Genomic DNA, 21,464 nt, shown 5'->3' on the forward strand with positions numbered 1-21,464 from the left:
GAGAGAGAGAGAGAGAGAGAGAGAGAGAGAGAGAGAGAGAGAGATTTGAATTCTTTGCCTTTGCAGCCTCGAGATACTTCTCCTGCTCTGAAGCCCTGGAGGTTTAGTCCCACAGTGGAGGTGGTTCAGCCGGTGGTCCAGCAGCCTCAGGTGGTCTTTCTTCAGCCTGTGGTCTCTCATCAAGCTTCCCCAGCCTCCAAAGAGACCTCCTCTAGACACAGGCGCCCTAAGAAGTATCTTCCAATCCTGAAATCCTACCCCAAGATCGCCCCACATCCCGGGGACTCGAGTTCCTCAGGGAGAGGAACTGCTTCCTCATCTTCCTCCACCTCGTCTTCTTTTCACTCCTCCTCCTCCTCCTCTTCTGGGTCAGAGAGGGGTAGCAGCAGTTTGAGCTCCAACAACCGGGAACACTGTCAGAGACCGAAGCAGAAGAGAAACCTGAGTGGTGGTGCTAGTAACTCTGGCTCAACCGCTACACCCAGCACCACGTCTCCTCTGGACCAGAGCCGACTCTCTCTCCCCACAACAGAACCCAGTGCCAGCAGCAGCCCTGCCAGTGAGAGGCCTTCATCTGTTGTCAGCCAGGCAGAGATCTCCACCTCCTTGTCTGTTACTCAAGCCACTGGCTCATCGGGAGAAAGTAAACACAGTGACAGTGGTGTCGATGCAAAGAGGAAGCGCTTCTGCAACACGTACAACATCCTGAGCAAATCTGGCCTGCTCGATATCGCGCTGCGCACCAAGGAGCTGCACCGGCAGAACCGACGCACCCAGAGCGATCTAAACCGGCTAAAAGAACACACGGAGTTGTTCCTTCAGGCTCTGTGTGGCGGAGACGCCGACGTCTGGGTTAAGCTGCAGGCCGAGCTACAGGAGGAAGACCGAGAGGAAGGGAGGGAGAGAGCTGCTCAGACCAGCTTAAAGGCAGATTAGACCCAGACTAGTGCTGGGCAGTAATCCTTTAGACTGAGATCGGGACAGGAAGGCCATGGTTTGGGGGGGGTTGGAGTGTATAGAGACAGATGGACCGACAGTAATGTGCTTCGCAATACACATCCCCCCACAGTCCTGTGGCCTACATTTGGGCTGCCTTAGGGTCCTGACACACCAAGCCAACCTCAAAGAATTGGTGCGGATAAAGACTTTTTGTTACTGTTAAAAGTTGCACTTGAACTCCTCGTTAAGACTGTAGCTGGTGGACAGTTGACTGCCAACATGCACATATGTTCTGAACCTGTGTGAGAGGTGATGTTAGTCAGCAGTCTGTATTTGTAATGCAAGAAACAAAGCAAACAATGCTACCCCTTTGCTACAGAATTTGTGAAAAGGCAGCTAATCACAGGTTTGCACGGTCACACAGTCCTCTCTTTAATGGCTTCTGTCACCGATTCAACGAGCTTAATCATCCAAACATCCACCTGCTTGTTATGTTCGGGATCTACGGTCCAACAAAGCCACAGCTCACTGATCTGCAATCAAGACTCTGAGAGATTTGGATCCAAAACATGATGCGGCAAACAAACGCAAAACTGACAGCACAATACAGGCTCCGAATCTGAAAGCTTAAAGACCTGATGTGTAAACGTTTAATTTAACAGTGCATGCTAGGGGACAGACTGTCTCACTACATTGAGTTAAGTTGACAACAGTCTTTGCATCATTCATGGTAGTTCTCTAAGCTGTGTTCCACTCATACTGCTTAACAGACATCCGCCAAAGTGTGTACATAATATGAATTACTTTATTCAGCACTTACAATATCAAAGTAAACGTTCTCATGTCACGTAGAATGTGTCCAGTCAGCGTCTATAAATAGACAAACATGCCTAAAGTGTCTTTTTTTTTTTTTTTTTTTTTTAGTTTTTTGCTGCATTTTCAAACTTGATGTGAAAGATTTGGCACGTTGATGATTTCAAGTTGAGCGTTCCCATCATGTTGATGGCGGCTGTGTTACTGTACAAACTGGCTGGAAGTAAAGCACATTTTCCAATAACATCTCTGCGTGCTTCCTGTAGTTCATCAGTCACTTCTTTGGGGTTGTTTTTGTGTTTACTCTAACTTCAGTGCAGATTTTTATGTTTGGATGAATGTGTCATACAGGAGCAGTCAGTTTTCTTGATGCTCAGCTCAGCTTCAGGCCTCATGAGTCCAGGTTTCTATTCTTTTATTTGAAAAAGAAAGAACTACAGGAACAAGAGCTTTGTGATGCCTTGCTCGGAGTCTGAGTCCAGTGCTCCGAGCATCTTGTGTCTTCCCACTATGATGAATGTGATTCAAGCGATTGTGAAGCAGCCAAAGACACAGAGAAAAACATGCTGACTGTACTAGTTTTATTTTTTTTATCCAGCAGATGTTCAGACAAGCCCATAATTCATTCATGAAGGAAGCTACATGTGTTATTTTGTGCTGGTTTGCTAATGACGCGAGTTTCCCAAACGAGAGAAAAAAGAAATTGCAGAAATAATAGAAATTCTTTCATGACATAACCCACGTGGCTTTTAAGTGAGTCACTTTCTTTTTCCTCAAATCAAAGCACAGTTGGCTCATTGTGAAAATATTTTTTGATTCATGGAAAAGAAAACCTTTTTATATGGCACAGCAGCGAGACTACCGGCACTATTTTGGTCTTTCTTTGGTGAAATGCAAACGTCAGCTTGTTTGAGCTCTTTTAACAGCCACAGCGTCGAGCCTCTACCGATGCTTATTGTGAATTTCTTCCACCAGCAACATAAATCCATCTAAACTCAAACTACGAGATCAAAACTTCTTACACAACTCATTTCTACTTTTGCAGACAATTCCTCCTCAATCAGAGGAAAGATGAGGGATATATTCTTGGTATTAATGTTTTTCTTTCTTAATTAAAGGTTCCTGTAGGCTGCTGCTGAAATGAGATCTTGCTGTTTTTCGATTCTGGTTCACTGCCAGTGGAATAAATTATATGGAAATATAAAAAGATCAATGACATTTTTGCTGAAAATGACACACCGGTCATCTCGTCTTTTTTTTAGGTGGTTTCCTCATTTGCTGCCATCAGCCTTTAATAAAGCATCAACATATTATAAAGTAGCTCCGCTCACTGTGATCTAAAGTTAAATTTACTGCTTCTGTGACTGAACTACAAGTCTCTAAATATATGTGTCATGTTTTTAACTTTCAAGACAAGAAGTTAATTGAAAAAGAGTCGAGACCGGCTTTGCTCGTACAAAATATTTAGCTCAAATAATTTGTTTTTTAACGTGAAACAGTGTGAATTGTTGTGGGAACATGAACACTTCTATTAATGGACGTAGTGGGGCTATCTGGCAATCATTTGTACTAAAGACATAAATGCAGAAAGCTGTTTAAATCCTTGTGGGACTTTACAAAAACATGTTTCATGTCTAACAGTTTGGAACATCTTATAACGGTACTTCAGCTATAACAATCAAGGTTTGATGTAACATGCTTTTTGTCATACATTGCTGGTATAATAAATGTCATTCCAAAGAATCAGTTTTTGTTGGGTATGATGTGATATGCCTAATCTCTTCCAGATTATTGGTACTGCTTTATGTAGTGTATCAGTTCAGACAAACACTAAAAGGAGCGTTAAGTTTTGAATCTTGGATGGAGGTGAGAAGGAGGAAGACAGATGTTTATTTTGGGAGTTTTCCACACACTCATTGCACGAGCAAAGAGAAAGTGAGAAGTTAAATGTTTGCTCTTACATCACAAACACTGTGAACAATGTGTGGAACTCAAGATATGTACACGCCAGGAGCCACAAAGCCTGTTATGCATCTATTCCTCTTCAGTCAAATATTTTGGAAATGTATTCTTTACATTTTTGGAACTCAATCTCTGTACTTGTAAATACCCCTGAATCATAAAAACATATGTGACACATTGATACCAGTAGTACTAGACAGGAGTTTGTACACATGTGGTAAAATACAGAGGATTCACCATTTGATCTTGATTAATGTGCAGCAAATTATCTTTTTATCCGTTTCTTATTAATACATTGAATTTGGCTGCAGCCTCTGTACACCACCGCTTTAATATATAAAATAAAAAACAATTATGTAATCAATTCATGTATATTTCTTCTAGACCTAATCATTCTTCAATAACTTTCTGTTTTTCTGATTTCTCTCTTTACATTGTAGTTTATAGTTTTGACCCCTAGGTGGCGCCGACGACGCAACATCTGTCGGCGGAGACCGGAAAAGGGAATAATAATAAACCCAGAAGCTGTAGGTGACAGCTCCCTCCACTAGGTGGCGGTAATGCGACACCAAGGAATGTCAGCTACACGTTAAAAAAAACAAAGAAGAAGAAGAGGAATAGGACTCTTACTACATTCTTTAGCTCAGTTACACAACTAATAACAAGGTAAACGGAATAATGTCACGTTACCAACGATTTAACGACGTTAAATACACGTACAGTGTATCGTCAGCCGTTGGTATTTGACACCGGGCAGCTAACGGCTGTCTGTTAGCCTCGGTAGCGAGTTTGGTAACTGCTAACCCTGCTAGCTAACAATATAGCCTCTCATCTGTTTATTTGCCCTCAGATTGTGCGATGGTTTTGGCGCAAAGATGACCTGCACCTCATCCTCATGACCGACCGAGAGTCTCACGTTTAGCAGGTCTAGTTTGAGGTACGCATGATGTTTTGATCAGACCTGAGCCTGACTCGTGGAACACGTGTGTATGCGTTTGGTGGGTCAGTGTTGATGTCTGCAGGTTCCACACAGGGTGACCCATGCTTTCTGATGAGCTCGACTCCAAACCAGAGGTGAGTTCATCATTGTCATCACCGTCGTGCTTTTAGATAAGAGTCGATCATTCATTGCATGCTGTGGTTCTTCTTCTTCTCTCTTTTATCCAGCTGCTGGTGCAGTTTGTGCAGAACGCGTCCATCCCGTTGGTGCAGGTTCTGGAGGACTTGGGGTCCAAACACTCGTGTCTGCCTCTGCTGAGTCCAGCGGAGAGCTCGCTGTGCAGCCCGCTGGAGCTCACAGGTGAGCAGCCTCTCACTGCTCCTGTTCTGTCCTCCACAGGTCCAAAGAACTAGCGGTAGTATGCAACTCACTTGATGAACTTACAGAGTAACATCAACTGGATCTGCATCTCCATCTCGGCTCTCACCGCTCTCACTGCATTGTTTTTGGATGCAGTAGGCAGCTACTTGCTTCTACCTGCTCTGCACCAAACAGCAGACAGACACAGATCGTGACTAGCTGACATACATAGTGGAGTCTTTAGCAGCTAGAAAGCCAGATATTGTCCTCAGGGGTTGGTAGAGACCAAATACAGAACTAAAGGAGAGTTGATATTGGATTCCTTTCACCAGGCGGCCCGAAACACGACTACAAATGAATATTTATGGTCCTCTGTTACTGCTGGATGTGCTAAACCGGTTTGTTGTCTTTAAAAGTTGAATAATGCGTGAATGTGGAACATGTAGTGCTGCAGGGGTGACGTGTTTGTGTAGGATGTCAGCTTTGACCCGGTTCCCTCCACAAAATTGGGTTATTGCAGAAAAAATAAGCTCCGTAGCGAACAAAAGTGTACGATACTTATACATGGAAAGATAATCTTCACAAATGAACGCCACCTTATGTTTTTTTTTTAAGCACGAAGGCATTAAACAGAAGTAAAAAGTTAACGTTGGGCTTTAAACGAAGTCCACCTCGGTCGAATGAGAGCGAGTAAACACAGCGAGGCTGTGAAGGACGAGTCGTCGTGATGACGTTTAGTTGTTTAGTCTTTTGTTTGCAACCAACGTTTTTAAGCTTCAACATTCACAAGAAGGATATTTACTGACATATTTTATATCCTACCACAAAATGTTAAAATCTATTATGTCAGGCATCTAACCAGAAACTCATTAAAACAAAACAGCTGATTTCAAAGTGAGGGAACAGGAACTGCAAAAATGCTGACTCATCTCTTGGTTTTAGGACTTCCTGCAGCACTCTATTGTAACGTTCTCTCTCTCTCTCTCTCTCTCGCTCCTTGGTGCTCTGTCACGTTCAGGCTAACGTTGCCATATTTGATAAGTCTGTTTGCTTCCATTGCTACATTGTATGAAAGAACACATGTTGTTCTTCGCGTTGAAGTTACAATTATATTCAAAGAGTAAAAACTGTGGGAATGAGAGCGAGTTTAAGATCATTTTTAAAGAAGATTTTAACTCTAAACATCTACTACATTTACTACGCTTCAACTAACGTTGCATATTTTAAAAAGCGAGGTTTAAAAGTTGATTAATACTCAATGTATGAAAGTTGTGGAACATTTTAAAGTCTAAACGGAGTTTCTAGCTCAAAGTATGATTTGAGTAATAAGAGTTCAAAATGCATAAAGAAATATGAGAACGTCAATAAGAATTAAAAATCCCCGACTGTGCCGGCTCTCCTTCATCTCTGTACACACATTTCACAGTGTTGTAGGTTTGTGGATATTATCCCTGTTTCACAACATCTCCAGGCTCTTTAGATGTGGATCAAGATTCCCTTTAGATCCGACGAGCTCCCTGACTGCTGCAGAAAATAGGATTATTATTATTATTTGTTTTAGACTCTTCAGCGCCCACAGCTTCTCCATTTGGATGGACAGATGCTCATTAGGACACGTCGTGTCTGGTTCCCTGTAAAAACATTTAGAGAGGAATGATGTAACTAACAATAGATTTAAGAATGGAGGTATTTATACATTAAAGGTACCCTGTGGTGTTTTCTTGTAAGCAAACACAGATGTGTTTATATTTGTCCGTTACATAATTGAAAGTGTTATTTTTACATCTATGTTTGTGCCACTAAAGTAATCGCTCCTATTTTTAAACCATAGTTTGATTATTTTGGATATTGACTCGCCGACTAACGAGCGCTGGTTTTCTCCTCAGATGGAGGCCTGAGCCACGAGCCGGAGAGTTCTCCGTCGCTGTTGGAGTTCACAGGGGTGTCAGGGCGAAGCCCGCTGGTGGTCCAGACGCACTCTCACCCGCCCAGCCCCCCCCCCATCCTCCATGACCTCCAGCAGTCAGACAGCACTTCTTATGTCCTGCTGAACCTCGCAAAAGGTAAGGAGCTCTAAACCCAAGCCTTAAACCTCCTCAGAGTCCCCGGTGTATTCATTAACGACTCTAAATCTGATCGTGTGTCAGCGCTTCGTGTCTTGCTCGGGATGCTAGAAAGCAAATGGGGTGACACATTTTCACGAGGAGTCGTGACTTATTTTTGGGCTGAAGAAATGATCCTTTGCAAACACGCTCTCTTGGTTCATCGGACCTTTTGGCAGCACAGCCCGAAAAAATGTATTTTAGTCTCTAACATGCAGCTTTTGTGCAGCGCGCCGTGTTCTGTCTGTGACTCAGTGAGCGACGAGAAGCATAGAAAAGGATTTTCAGCAACAAGAATCACTTTCTGTCTCCTGTGGCATTGAATTCAAATCATGAATAAAGAAGAATCGTGTTTATGTACTTTTTCAATGTTTCCTCTCAGCCTTTCAGAATGAATCTCTAACATTGCTGAGCATGACGTGACGACAATAATTCAGAATTGTGACCTCGAGGGGCTCAGGCCATTGACGCTCATGCAGAATGTTGCACTGGCTTTGAATTCATGCTCCTCCTCCTCCTCCTCCTCCTCCTCCTTCTTCTTCTTCTTCTTCTTCTTCTTCTTCTTCTTCTTCTTCTTCTCCCGCTTCTTCTTCTTCTTCTTCTTCTTCCCTCTCAGGCATCACAGCCTCCTCAGAGTCCCTGATCTTCGCCGCAGACGGCGGCGGCGAGGATGACGATGAGGGGGTCTCGTCAGGGGACTACGGGATCGACGGCAGCGCTCCGTGGTACCTGCGGGTGCAGGAGCTGGCACACGACAGCCTGATCGCCGCAACGCGAGCACAGCTCGCCAGAGACGCCAAGGCCAGCCAGGACGCCAGAGCTGCAAGTGTCAGTAACGGTAAAGTCACAAAAAAAGACTCCTCAGAACAAGCTGCTGCTGTTCTTGTATATGTGCAGGGCTGTTTGCATGTCCATCACAACCCGTCTGATGTATTTAACATTAAAAGAAAGAAAATAAAGACTGTTGACAAGAAGCTGCACATAGTTCTGGTGAGATAAGATCCACCGGTCTACTTGGAGACGGCATCAGACACAGAAAGACGAGGAATGAGATCAGTGATGAGATTAATCAACACGGACTGAGACTGTGTTCAACACTTCTCATCAAAAGTCCTCAAATCAAAAGGAATTTGTAACTTTGTCGTCACAGATTCACACATTTACAAGTCTGACAGCAAGCGGAGATCTAAACGGCACATTGTGGTGAAGTGTTGATCGGGCTTCAGCACTTGTTGTTGCAGTGTGTCTGATGATCTGATGATTAATGCTGCAGAGAGGCAACGTGGGGATCAGACAGACAGACGCAGGTTAGACGTCAGGGAAGAGAAGTAACCAGACAGACAACACAGGACACGAGATTTCAAAGACAGTATAACATTTAATGAAATACTATACTATGATGTTTTAACAACATCCTATACTATGACTTTACATTTTTAGACATACTATAATATGACTTTTTATGACTTTTATACTTTTTCATGATGATCAAACGTTGTTTAATCCAACTTCTTCACTTGACAAAAATCCTAACATCTTGCTTGCTTACTTTTTCTTAACCTCTTCTCACTCTTTTAACTGTGAAGCTATCTTCTCTGATCATGCACCGAGCTGTTGACCCACACCAGGAGTCCGGACTTCATCACAACCTCTCTTTTAACTTCCCTCTACAAGCTACCTGATAGATAAAAATGATTTGCCCGTGACCTCAAGAGACCACGACTCCGAGCTACATCTCTGATCTTTGAACTGAGCCCAATTGCAGCCGGAGGTCCTGCTTAGAAAAAAAGACACGAGAGTGAAGTTTATTCCCGTCTGTGCTCTCTCCCAGTATATGTCCTCCCTCCCCGACCGTGATCTCACTGGTTTATGCTCTTCTACTCGGAATGCATAAACTGCTGCGTCACTATCACTGCATGTTGTCAGGCGATCGTGTAACCTCGTTTATGTTCAGATGGACGTTCTTAGCACAGGTGTTCTTCCCTCATTAGGATCTCTCAACATTTATCTTCCACCTCATTATTTTTCTGTCGAGTGAGAACAGTTAGCGAAGGAAGGAAGGAAACATTTATTTAGGATGCCTTCGACACGATCAAAGGGAGCAAAGCGTGGTGTGTAGAACACTTTGTGGCACATTGAGAAAACGTGTCTTATTCTGAGCTAGAAGGGGTGTAAAATCATTGGTTCACTGTCGGGTAAAATGTCTGCAGCAGACTGCAAGTGGTTTCAGTGTGGGACTGAAACTCCACTCTCTCAGCCAGTGTGACGGCCGCCCTCCCACTAACTGGCTGTAGATTAGACTAGTTCCCTCAGCAGTGGGGTATCCGTTATAGATGCATTACTGCCGGCACGCCGTAAGCTGAATTCGACCTGTTAAATGCATTCACGGCGGGGGGGGGGGTCCGGGCAGGTGAAAAGGGAGTGATTGCATTCAGCTTCGGTTGGTTGTTTCTTTTTCGGGCTGCGGTTTGTTCGGCAGGTCTCGGTACTCGATGTGATTGGCTGCAGCCGGGGGCCCCGGGGACCGGCCACCTCACAACTCCTTTATTGTTTTCTGCTTCCTTCCTCTTGTTTCCTAGGTGATCACACACACAGTTTGACAGCAGACGGGGACAAGCGAGAGCTGCAGTCTAGAGCCAGCCGCCCGCTCTCCAAGCAGATCCTCCGCTGCTCGTTTGAGGGCTGCTGCAGGACGTTCACCTGGCCCGCTCACCTCAAATACCACCTCAAAACACACAGGTAGCATGACTCTCACACACACACATGAGGGAACGTAATGGATTCAGGCAGCAGTTGCAACAAGAAGCCATTTCCAAAGCATGAACCTGTGATAATCCTGGCTTTCGAGGATCAATTTTCCAAATTGAAAAATAATAATGCAAGCTTGCAGCTAATTGAGCTTACTGCTTTTATTCAAGTAATTACACTCGCAATTATCTTAGCTGTTAATGGAAACGTCGAAGCCATTATTGAATCAAAATGCAACCCAGATATTTCAGGTTTTAGAAAAACAAGGTATCATTTTAAAGTGCTTCTGTTCCCTCTTCATGAAGATTATTTTATCCAAACCACTGTCCTCAGTCCACAAACAGCTTTACAAGACACCGCTAATCTACATACAACATATATACAACAAGAAATAGTATTATATAATATTATATTATATAAAGAAAATGAAACGCGCCCACCGGGAGAGACACTGTTCGTTTGGTTATCTCGGCTCCCAGGAACGACCGGATGTTCAGGTGTGGCGCGGAGGGCTGCGGGAAGAGTTTCTACGTGCTGCAGAGGCTGCAGGTTCACATGAGGACCCACAACGGCGAGAAGCCCTTCATCTGCAAGGAGAAGAACTGTGGCAAGAAGTTCACCACGGCTGGAAACCTGAAGAACCACCGACGCGTACACACAGGTGGGGGGGGGGGGAGCGAGAGATACTCGCCGTACAAAGGGCCCGAAACGCGCTGGAAGCAATAACTGACTCAGGACATTTGACTCCGCTCATTTAATGCTTCCTTGGCGCGGTCATGGCCGGAGATTTGAAGAGTCAGCAGCACTGGCGCCTCCATTTCACTGCTGTAATGAGTAACTGTACTCTTGTCATATTTTATTTAGGGTGACGGTAAGATTTTTTGATGGCCTTATCTCACAGTCTGCTACTTCTATCTCGAGGCCAGCTACACTTTACAGTGTTTATATTTGTGCCCTCACGTCTGGAGGAACAGCTCTCTGTGCGCCATAATGTTACCTTATAATGCTTACATTTGTTACCTTTTAGTGCCTTTAAATAGCTCAGCTGTCACCGTGGGCTCCAGAAATGACTACATTAAGTCTTAATATTGTTGAGTTCATCTATATGTGTGTGTGTGTGTGTGTGTGTGTGTGTGTGTGTGGCTGCTCTCAGGGGAGAAGCCTTTCTTGTGTGAAGCAGATGGCTGTGGGCGATCCTTTGCGGAGTATTCCAGTCTCCGAAAACACATGCTCGTACATTCTGGTGAGTGGGACCGGGTTCACAGCTGTACAGCTGAGCACTTTTCTTTTGTAATTAGCGCGGGTGGTAGCAGATATAGCGCGTTGTCACGTACCCTCCCTTGTGTTTCCCAGGCGAGAAGCCTCACCACTGTGGGATCTGTGGGAAGACGTTCTCTCAGTCCGGCAGCCGGAACGTCCACATGAGGAAGAGACACGGGGAGGAGGGGCTTGGCAGTGAAAGCAGAGAAACAGGTCTGTTTCCCACACACACACACACACACACACACACACACACACACACACACACACGGTGCAGTAGGTGGTTATGCTAATCCTTGGATTATGTGGCTTCAAGCTGCCCATACATTTAAAAAATGTGCATAGAGATAGTGTTGGTTTAAGTTGTTTTGGAACATTTCTTGAATAATTAACGGCTTTAAGCACTTAAAAATGTATCATTTAAAATTTTCATTCTTCGTGGCCGGTAGCTGAATGACTTTAGACTTCTGCAGGAGTGAGATCGTTGGGTGTCGGGGAAAGTTTTCACCAAGTCATGGTGGCACCGTAACTTAAATCCAGCTTCTCGTGCCTCACTCAAATGTCTCTTTGCCGTCACCTCACAAGTTAAATGATCGGATACTTGAGTAAATCTCCCGCTGCAGCTGTGAGAAACGTCCCCAAGTTCACATAGTGTCCGTGTCGCTACCTCTTCAGAGGAAATCCTTTCTCAATGAGCGCTCTACGTTCCAACATATGGTCTAATCGTACAAAACGGGTTTAAATAAATGTATTTTATTGGTGTGAAACAATGAGAGCAGACGTCACATCTGCCTCCTTGTACGATATGTGTAGCAGCGGGGAAGCACCGCCGCTGCATCACTACCGAGGAGCCGCTGCCAGCGCTCGTAATTATAAACAGCAGATTTATTCGGGTCAGCCTCCACGAAGAAGCTCGTCTTTAGTAAAAGGAAGATGCAGCTTCAAAACAGATGGTGACTGGATGAATAATTAAGTAGACGGTCTGTGTTGGAATAACTACAGTCCCCGAAAAATCCAAAAAGAAATCCACACAAGTGTCAAAGGGACTTAGAAGTTAGTGATAACGAGATTACCGTTTTGAACATCGATTTCTCCCGACTGTAAGTTGTAACCGTGGATTAAAGTACAGCGTGTGTGGCTCTCCTCTTCGTACAGGAGAGGCTCTGACGCAGAGCAGTCTGCTGGAGGCGGACGGTGTGAATGGAGACGGTATGGTGACCATCACGACGACTGTGGAACCCATGAGTCTTCACCACGCCATGCTGAGATCACCAGGTAGGCCTTCATACACGCTGTGGCGGGGAAACGCCAATACACGCCGTCAGTCCGGCCTTGTTCCGTCTTTCTATCAGTCCTGCTGTTGTTATTCTCAGAGGTTGGTCGCAACCCAACTATGATTTATTCAACTCTTGAACCGTTACTCACGATAATATTTTATCAACAGACAAGTTACACGGTGCCGATTCTACTGCAGTCCGTTATTGGGCCTCAATATGAATGTTTAATGGTTTCTGATGCATGTTATATTTATCCACCCCGTGCAGTGTTGTACATCATCTTCTGGGCTGTTTCTCCAATGTACACTGGATTATTATTATTATTATTATTATTATTATTATTAGTAGTAGTTTGAATGATATTCTCTTTGATCTAAACTTCATAGCTTAAACAAGCTTAGATTCCATATGTAATACCTAAAGATGAGTACTTCTTTCATAGGCTCAGTATTAGGTTTCTTTGCATGGCCTTCATTATTTCCCATATTGCCCTGTCAGCATTAATAAAAGCCAAAAGGTATAAGCAGGTGAGAGCTTGCAGAAACTGAAGGACAAAGGTTTTAGTAGAGTTGTGGCCCTGGAAGCCGTTTCCTCTCATGACTGTAGGTCCGTACCGACAGACCGATGTCTCACTATTACCCAGCATTCATGTTGCTCTCTGCACTCCTCTGTTTCTCCCTCCAGGCTCTGCAGACTCCGTGGTCGTTCTCTCTCAGCCACATGAATTGGTGACGATGACGAGCGACGGCCACGCGTATGGAGATGACGTGGTGACGCTGCTTTAGGCCGCCGTCGCAAGAAACGTCGCACACTGACGCGTCTACGTGTAAATAGATGAATCGCCGAATTTCACCCCTGTAGATATTTGTAATTAGCAACCGACGATGGTTTTATTTTGACGTGCGTGAAACGGCAAAGTTTGTACAAACAACCTTTTTTTCCTCAAGTTTTTTGAAAACAAATACTCCCAAAGAAATACTGAGACGGGTTTTAAAAGTTTATGAAAATATAATGACCGTGTACATTCTCCTTGTAAACAGTGAGGTTAAAATGCAGTGATGTTGTCTCATAGAAAATAATCCCACTTCTACAATGTCAAATTTAAATGTACCAGACACGTGTATACCCCATTATCCCCATTACCCCTAACTACTACTGAAGCACTGTACATCACATGTATGCACTGGTGTAGCACAACAAGCCAGCAAAACACACAAACATCAATCTCAAACAAACCGAGTAGCCGGTAATGCCCGACGCTGCATTAACGGAGTGTTATTGGTAACATCACTCAAACGTCAACCTCCAGTGCTTCACTTGTTCTCCGAGTAAAACGACACGTTGCTCATTTACAGCTCAATATATTACACTTGAGAATAATTGCTTTTTTTTTTTTACTCGTGAGGTTGGTTCTGCCCTTATGAAACAAGCGGTGGCTGTCTGGGGCCGTCAGATGAGGCGGTGCCGTGTTCCTGCCGCGGCCTCAGTGGATCTTCAGGTTGTGGAAGTGGTCCAACGTGGCGCCCAAAGCCCAGCTGGCCTCCACGTTATTCACTTTCTTGGTCAACTAGAGGGGGGGGGCAGCAGATCACTCAAATGCCTTTTGTATTTATTGAAATAAAAAAAAGTAACCGAAACTTTGTGTTGTTTACTTTTTCTATTAACTTTTTGGTATTGTGTAATATGTATATATTATATATACATATATATATATAAAAAAATGATAGTATTGTTACTATAGTTTTTTTTATTATGTTATATATATATATTTTTTTAAAGTTTGACATACTATAAAAAATTTATTTTTTAGTCAAAGTATAATAGGTCATAAAAAAGTACAGTTATAGGATGTACATTTTCTTAGAAGTCATAGTACAGTACGTCATAAAAAGGACGTATTAAAAAAAATTGTATGTTGTAAACGTTTTTTAAAGTTATAGCATAGTATGTCGAAAAAAACTCTATATGTTGTAAAGATTTTTAAAAAGGACATAGTACAAAAGTAAAATAAGTCAGTATTCTATGTAATTTAAAAGTAATCGTATAATGTCGAAAGTACCAAAAAATCGTTTCGAATGTCCTCAAAAAGTAAAAAGTAGTGTTGTAAAACAAAAAAAATAAATAAAATAAGGCATATTATTGAAAGAAAAGTCATATGTCATAAAATAATCATAAGTCTAAAAAAGTATGTCGTAAAAAGGTTGTTAAAGAGGTCGTAGTATAGTGTCGAAAAAAATAATCATAATGTAAAATGCTTGTCTTTTAATGTGACTCAATAGTTTGATTTGAACAACTCTTAAGTCTGAGCTACACACCTTCAAACATGGGTAGTTTATAGAATGACTCGCGACCTTTGGGAAAATGTTCCTTTGTGTCTATTCCACCTTAAAAACAAGACCACGAACCAGCTGATTGTGTTGCGTAAGGCTCACCTGCAGCACGGTGCTCTCCTTGAAGCCGAATCCATCCTTGAGCAGACAAGTGATGTAGGTCATGTCCATGCACAGGAAAGGACTGCTGGAGGGGTACTTGGTCATCTTATTGCACACTGAGCAGGCAAAAGGGAGTCATGTCAGTGAGGTTGAATGATCCTCTGTATTCTGCTGAGAGCGTAGGATCTCAGATAGCAGCGAGGACACAGGTCCAGACTATTGAGATGCGCGCTGTGTCTCAAGTACAGGGTGCAGATCTGTCACAGAAAGGATGCGTTGCCCGTCTCACCTTCTTTAGCTCTCTTCTTGAAGTCTCGGACCTCCAGCATCCCTCCTTGGACCCCATCTGCAACAGGAGGTGATTGGGGTCATCTTCCACACATTTTAAAGGCTGCACCGTTCATTAAGAAGGTAGATCCACATGCACATTTCCATAATATTAATAATAAAGAGTGTGTGCCCTTTCAGCTCGGACTGGCAGAGGATAGCAATTTCTCTAATAACTACACACCTATAGCTCTTCAAATCCACTGAGACGGGTGCAGATGACTCACACTTCCCTGCCTCTGTCTTGCACTGGAATGGGTAATATCATCCTGCTAGGTCTGTATAATTATGTACGGCGTGTGCAGCGGGTGTGTGTGTGCTAACCGATAAGGCCCGCATCCACAGCTCTGTCAAAGTAATAGGAGAATGCGTAGAATACATTGCTGTCTTCGAGCTGGTACGGCTGATGAATAATCCCCTTCACCACCGTAAGTACTTCCTGATAACAACGCTTGTATGCTGCATAACCTGGGGAAGAAAACAGACACAGTGGTGTAAAGTACACGTCTTCTGTGGGAAAAACATTACGACATGACGTGTAATTCAACTCAAGTCCATTTTAATGGGCTCTGAAGACATAACTGCGAGGGGAATCGGTAGTTTTGGGCTTTTTCGACTATGATTTATTGAGTCCATTACGATTATTTATATGCTCGTTCATGCTGAAAACAGGTGAGCACATCTCTAGTAAACACAAGATTGTAAGTGGTGCTTTTGCATGATTCATCTTAGAGAAGCTCAATCTTACAGATCCGTCGATTAAATCAACTAATAGATTACTCTACAAAATTGTAGAGTCTGAGACGAGTAAGAATTTCTTTGGTCGATGACAGCCCGAATAACTGCAGATGATTCTCTATCGTCACAAAAGATTCACACTCTGTAGTCAGACAATTTGTAGTCTGACAATCGTAGGTTTAACCTCATCAATAAAAGTCAAAGGGGATTTCTTTATACAGTAGCTTTGATTGATTACACTTTAGGTAAACAGGAACGTACCATCTCGGTCCCCGCTCACTTGATAGGTCAGCCCTCCAAAACTCCACTCATCCCTGAACTTCTTTGGCAGGCAGGAACTTTTAAAAACACGCCCCTCCAACCCTGTTAAGAGCGTTAAGACGTCACTTGTGTTAATCTCCTAACTCGCTCTAAATGCTTCACAACTGGTCACCGCGGCGCGAGTCTGACTCAGTCACTGACATGATTCCCTCTGAAGCCCTTCGGTGACTCATCTCAGGGTCTCACTTGAATTGTTTATCAGAGAGAAAGACTTGAAAGTACATCCCAGAGAAAGAAAAACATCTCTCTCTTGTTACCTCCTCCACTCAGTGTTTGCAGAAATGGCCAGGATGGAAACAACACCCGAGAGAAAACTTGGAGAACTGACTCACTGTTGTGTCTCAGTGTCTGTCTCAGACACACTCGCAGTGAACAACACCGACCCACAGCTAATGGCATAGGAGCACCTTTCCCTCCCCGTACAGCACACTACCTTCTGCACCCAAAGCGCCCAGTGTGGCCAGTCGCGCTGCCATCAGTCCATGTCCAAGGTAACTGGATGAAGTGAAAGGATTGTTGTACAGTTACAAAACCAACCAGTGGACAGACTGTGTACGTAACAAGTAAGGCATTCTGAAAATAGGCCAAACAAATGGTTTCACACAGTGTTCACATCCTCATGACTACACAGACAGTAGAAGTTCCCCTAATTAAAAACCAAAGCAAGTGAAGTTACAAAGTTAAAGTCAGTGGCATTTTACTGGAGGCCAATTTAAGAAAAAACAGATGGAAATTACGGTTAATAAGAGATTTTATCAAGAATTGACTTCATGCAGTCAAATGTAAGATTAATATATCTTATGAAACATGCATTAATCAACACATCTGTTACCTGTAAGTGTACAATTCGAATGACGTGTTGGAGATGTCAAATCTGGCAACGTAATCAGCCACAGGGACACTTTCAATGGTTTTCTACAGTGAAATATGAAGGATACAGTGTGTGACGATTCACGAAAGACTTTCATTTGTACAGAAATCTCAAAGCGTGCAAAACAAAAACTGACCCTCAGCTTTGGCAGGAAAGTGATCTGCGTGGATCCTCCTCCCAGATCCAGGATTCCCACTGTCTTCTTGGTTTGTGCGTTCAGGTGACCTGAAAACAGTTTCCTGCTTTAATCCAGCAGCCAACAGAGATGAGCTAATCAGTTATACCTTAGATGCTATCTTCAAAAGCCCTATTTGACACAGACTGTGCAAGCAAAGAGTAAGAACATCCAGATATGGAGCCCGATAAAGATCAGAGCTACCCCCTTTAGGCAACGAAATCATAGTTGTATGCATTCGGCACATATTTGTGAAGCGGGGGTCTATAAAAAGACACGAGGTTACAGTACTCACCTGTCAGATAGTTCACAGATATCCAAGCCAGGATCCCTACGTTAGAGAGATTTGCAAACCAAGAAAATTTCAGGTTGAACACACAAGTCAATTTTAAGAGAAAAGCTGACAACAAATTATCACAGAAATGAAAAAGGCCACGGCTTGTACGAACACGTGAGTGAGAGCTATCATGCTGAAAAAACAAGCTTGAAATGCTGACAAATCAATAACACTTGTGGCTCAACAGACAATAACACCAATTTCTCACCACATAATTACAGACTTTTAAGGTCACAAACAACTTTGTGGTGAAGAGCAATTTTCTTAAGCATCATCACAAAAGGCCGCAGTAATCTGCTGCAATTTAGCGTAACAGTCTGCAGTCAACAGAGACACGCCTTATAGAAAGTGCACAGCACACAAAGTAGGGCAGACGCATCGCTGATGCCACCTACGAAGTGCTGCAGAAAGAGCATGAGTGGCTGTGATAAGTGACAGATGTGTTGCTTGTCGGGGCAGACGTTACCTTCATATGTGCCATTCATTATGCTGATGCTGTTGTCTGGGACCAAAAAAGGAGATTCATCAAACACATGTTGAACCTGTGGAGGTAGAGGAGGAGGAGCAGGAGGAGGGGAGGCAGAATGAGTGATTGAGAGGGGGGGGGAGGAGAGCATGAGGGCGCCCAGGAAAGCAGCAGAGAAATGGCCTTAATGTTATCTACTGTAATGGCAGCTCATCCAGAGGTGCCCTCCGCTTGAAGGGATTCATTAATTCCCTCAGGGGGATTAATAAAGTATCATTAATCTTCCAAGGTGCCCCAGGGCCATCCATTACTACCTTATCCCCTCCACAAGAGCCTTCCCCACTAAGCTCACACCGCTTTGATAAGCATACTTTTTCTCTCGTCTATGCACCACCTGCCATCGCACTGGAAATGCTCCCCCCCCCTTCCTGCCTGCTACCTACCTGGATTAAGAGGTTGCACTTTGCCTCGAGAGTTTCAGACAACGTAGCGCCTAATAGCTCCCCTATGATAAAGACCTGCGCTCCACTTTACAGAGGTCTCGACAGTGTGTCGTGTCTCTGTACCGCTGCACTCTTGTACCTGCTCCAACAGAACCCGGGCTTTATCTGCGGCCAGCAGCCGGAGTCCAGCTGTGGCTCTGAGGACCAGTGGAGTCCTCTTCCACTCCAGACGAGGCACCGTCCTCTTGGCCACCTTCAGCAACATCCTCACCGTGTGTCCAGCCTTTAAAAAAACCAGACAATGCTCAGAGCAGCCTTTTGACAAACAGGGTGACTAGTTAGAGTTGAGAGAACACTCGAAGTGTTGCTTATTATGCTGCTTGACTATTCACTTGTTTGTCATTTAGTTTTTTCTCACTTCCTACTTACTTTGATTCCCCGCAGAGGGAGGCTGCAGTGTTTCTGAACACAATGTAGAGCCGGCGGACCTTGTCCTTCAGCTCAATATAATTGATTCGATTTGACAATGAACTTACCATTTCGGGAGAGTCAGCATATGCCGACAAACCGGGCTTTATGGAGTGGAACATCTCGTTGTCCAAAATAGGCAGCTCCTCTAAAAAGATACAAGATCCGTCCACATCAAATATGCAGCAGCTATTAAAAGCATTAAGAGGCCTAAATCTGCTTAGCATACATATGCAGAATATATATATATATTAAATAGGATTATTTCTTCAAAAGTAAATGCAGTCAAGTATAACCTATGTCCCCCTGTGGTGAACGATGTAGAGGCTGTGAGGACAGAGGGAATGCTGAGGAAAGGAAGAGAGCGAATCAGTGTGTTGCTCTGCTGTTTGCATTGTAAATCAATTGATCACAGGACATGCAAATACATTACATGAAGCCCTGACTGCAGTAAATGCACGTGTGACTTTACCCGTCCCTCGCCCTAGATATTCATAACACGTGTTAAAGATGAATACGTCCAATATTACCCGAGTCACTCTGGATGAAGGTGTAGACATGGATGCGCGTCCCTGTGCTCCCCGCATCAAACATCACCGCATAGAAGATGCGGCTGTGGTTCGCCGGTCGGCTCAGTCTGGAAAGGATGCTCCCAAAGCTGTTGGTCAAGTCCAGGAGAGAGGTCTTGACCCGGGCTCGGCTCAGCCCCGCAGCGGCGAGCAGGACCAGGAGTAGAAGTGGCACGGTGAGCTTCATCTTCACTCTGGAGAGTCAACCAAAGAAAGGTCTTCTTGTTGGAGCACTTTAAAGCTGCTATTCTATTAAATGGGGCTGAAGCAGCTCAAACTGATGCCGACTGATGTTAAATTACAGCAAGACAAGCGACAGAGGCGTAAGAAGCAATAGTTATTTATATTAGACCACACCCAGTCAGACTCTCCAACCAACCAGACATACCCCAAAATCAACCTCTCCACCTGCTGAGTCAACTCCTCCAAACCATTTAGAAAGCATCGCATCAACACCATGTTTGGTGGACTTAAATCCTTTGATCTTTGATCAATACACGGAAACTCAAGCATGTCTCAACATCGCTCTACAAAACTATATCTAATGTGAGGAAGATTTATTTAAAGCCTCAGTCGGGCAATACTCAGAGAGAAACCCCTGTTGAGACAATCACTCTGCTTTAACTAGAGCTAAAGTCTGGAGAAAGTCACAGAAATGTATAGAAATGCTAGACACACCGTTGGAATTAGTTTAGTGTTAAAGGACTGTCTGACAAACCCCAGCCTCTGTCCCTTTATTATTTATTAATCACTGAAACGTTTCAGAAGCTAAGCATGACATCATTCTAATTTGTGGCCTGGATTTTTGCTCATTTAAAGCTACTCTTTGCTATAAAATGCTAAACAACAAAATACACACCAGGCCTCATAAATTGATAGAACTAGTTTGTGGGAATAAGACACTGAACTTGTCATGACTATAGGAGGTATATAGACTGGATCTTTATGTGGCTATTCTGTAAATAAATATAAACAATTAATAATAATTATATATATATTTTTTTTTATATATGTATTATAAATAATAATAAATATGTGATAAATAATTATATAAATTGCTCGTTTTGTCTGTTTTACCGGTAACGTTAGCATTATACCTAACGTTAGCGTTGCCGTTAACCAACAGTCAACTGTCGTGACTAAAGTAACAACGTAGATTACGTAATAATGTCTATCCAATACGTATGCTTACTAGTTTTCACTCCTTAATACACTTTACAACACTTTCCCCCAATAAAACGTTACCATACAGTTGTTGTTTATGTTAGTGGAATGAAAGTGGAGTATCTTTGAACGGCTATCTGGCGTTATATGGATTAACTGTTACATAGCTCTTCGTTAACGTTAATTCTCAGTCAATTGACGTTACTGACGTAACTTACGTCAGCTAGCGTAAGAATGCTACGTTAAACAAAGCTAGGCGCCGAAGTTTAACAAGCTAGTTACGTTAGCTAAAAGCCGCACATTACTGCGTGTTGTACCTAGAACAAACAACTAAAACACGGTAGAGATATTTGTAACGTTAGCTAACTTATTTAAAGTGCTTTCTGCACTCTAAACACTCGGAGCTCACCATGATGGTACGTCCGACTAGTCCTCACGCGGACGACTCGTCGTGACGTCACCTGTGTTTCGGTCTCGTGCACACCAATGGACGTCTCTAGAGTGAAACGTGCTTTAGTACAAAACAAGATAGCGCACAAATATACAGCCTGTTCTGTTAATGAACAGTATTTTGAGTCTTACAGCTAAATTACAGGCTGTGTATTGATGAACCACAACAACAAGTTCAAACATTACCAACTACTTCTGGTCTGTGAAGTTAATTAGGCATTATTTAGATCTTTACCCCAGCATACCAATGTGTTGGCTTAGTTTGTAATGAATAATACATAGAATAGCAACAGAACCAGAGG

At 43.4% G+C, this 21,464-nt stretch overlaps 3 protein-coding genes across 5 annotated transcripts in view; 2 read left to right on the plus strand and 1 right to left on the minus strand.

The window, feature by feature from the left end:
* The window catches only part of cipcb (CLOCK-interacting pacemaker b), a 5,212-nt gene extending 1,717 nt beyond the window's left edge, over positions 1-3,495 (plus strand). For both annotated transcript variants that reach the window (XM_031865889.1, XM_031865890.1), the window contains exon 4: positions 67-3,495. In XM_031865889.1, the coding sequence (XP_031721749.1) occupies positions 67-936 (870 nt within the window). In that variant the 3' untranslated portion in view covers positions 937-3,495. The remainder of the gene's footprint in view (positions 1-66) is intronic.
* A 787-nt stretch (positions 3,496-4,282) lies between these two features.
* znf410 (zinc finger protein 410) lies at positions 4,283-13,749 on the plus strand. Its single transcript, XM_031866152.1, has 11 exons — positions 4,283-4,380; positions 4,565-4,788; positions 4,882-5,014; positions 6,901-7,077; positions 7,733-7,954; positions 9,696-9,855; positions 10,344-10,525; positions 11,018-11,107; positions 11,218-11,337; positions 12,280-12,399; positions 13,086-13,749. Exons 2-11 carry the CDS (start codon positions 4,756-4,758, stop codon positions 13,184-13,186), a joined length of 1,338 nt encoding a protein of 445 aa, XP_031722012.1. The 5' UTR covers positions 4,283-4,380; positions 4,565-4,755; the 3' UTR covers positions 13,187-13,749.
* Positions 13,357-21,148, minus strand: entpd5b (ectonucleoside triphosphate diphosphohydrolase 5b). 2 transcript variants are annotated; one of them, XM_031866149.1, is made up of 15 exons: positions 21,122-21,148; positions 19,510-19,742; positions 19,276-19,326; positions 19,048-19,127; positions 18,651-18,794; positions 18,069-18,144; positions 17,561-17,596; positions 17,227-17,315; positions 17,052-17,134; positions 16,653-16,714; positions 16,160-16,261; positions 15,485-15,628; positions 15,123-15,179; positions 14,834-14,949; positions 13,357-13,968 (listed from the first exon to the last, which is right to left on the minus strand). In XM_031866149.1, the coding sequence occupies exons 2-15, from the start codon at positions 19,733-19,735 to the stop codon at positions 13,885-13,887; spliced, it is 1,350 nt and encodes a 449-aa protein (XP_031722009.1). In that variant the 5' UTR covers positions 19,736-19,742; positions 21,122-21,148; the 3' UTR covers positions 13,357-13,884. The 2 variants fall into 2 exon arrangements, with proteins under 2 accessions (XP_031722009.1, XP_031722010.1); XM_031866150.1 differs by lacking the exon at positions 19,276-19,326.
* Positions 21,149-21,464: the final 316 nt, after the last annotated feature.

Source organism: Anarrhichthys ocellatus, unplaced genomic scaffold (genome assembly GCF_004355925.1).
Source record: "Anarrhichthys ocellatus isolate YVR2014 unplaced genomic scaffold, GSC_Weel_1.0 scaffold34, whole genome shotgun sequence".
In the NCBI taxonomy this organism is placed as follows: Eukaryota; Metazoa; Chordata; class Actinopteri; order Perciformes; family Anarhichadidae; genus Anarrhichthys; species Anarrhichthys ocellatus.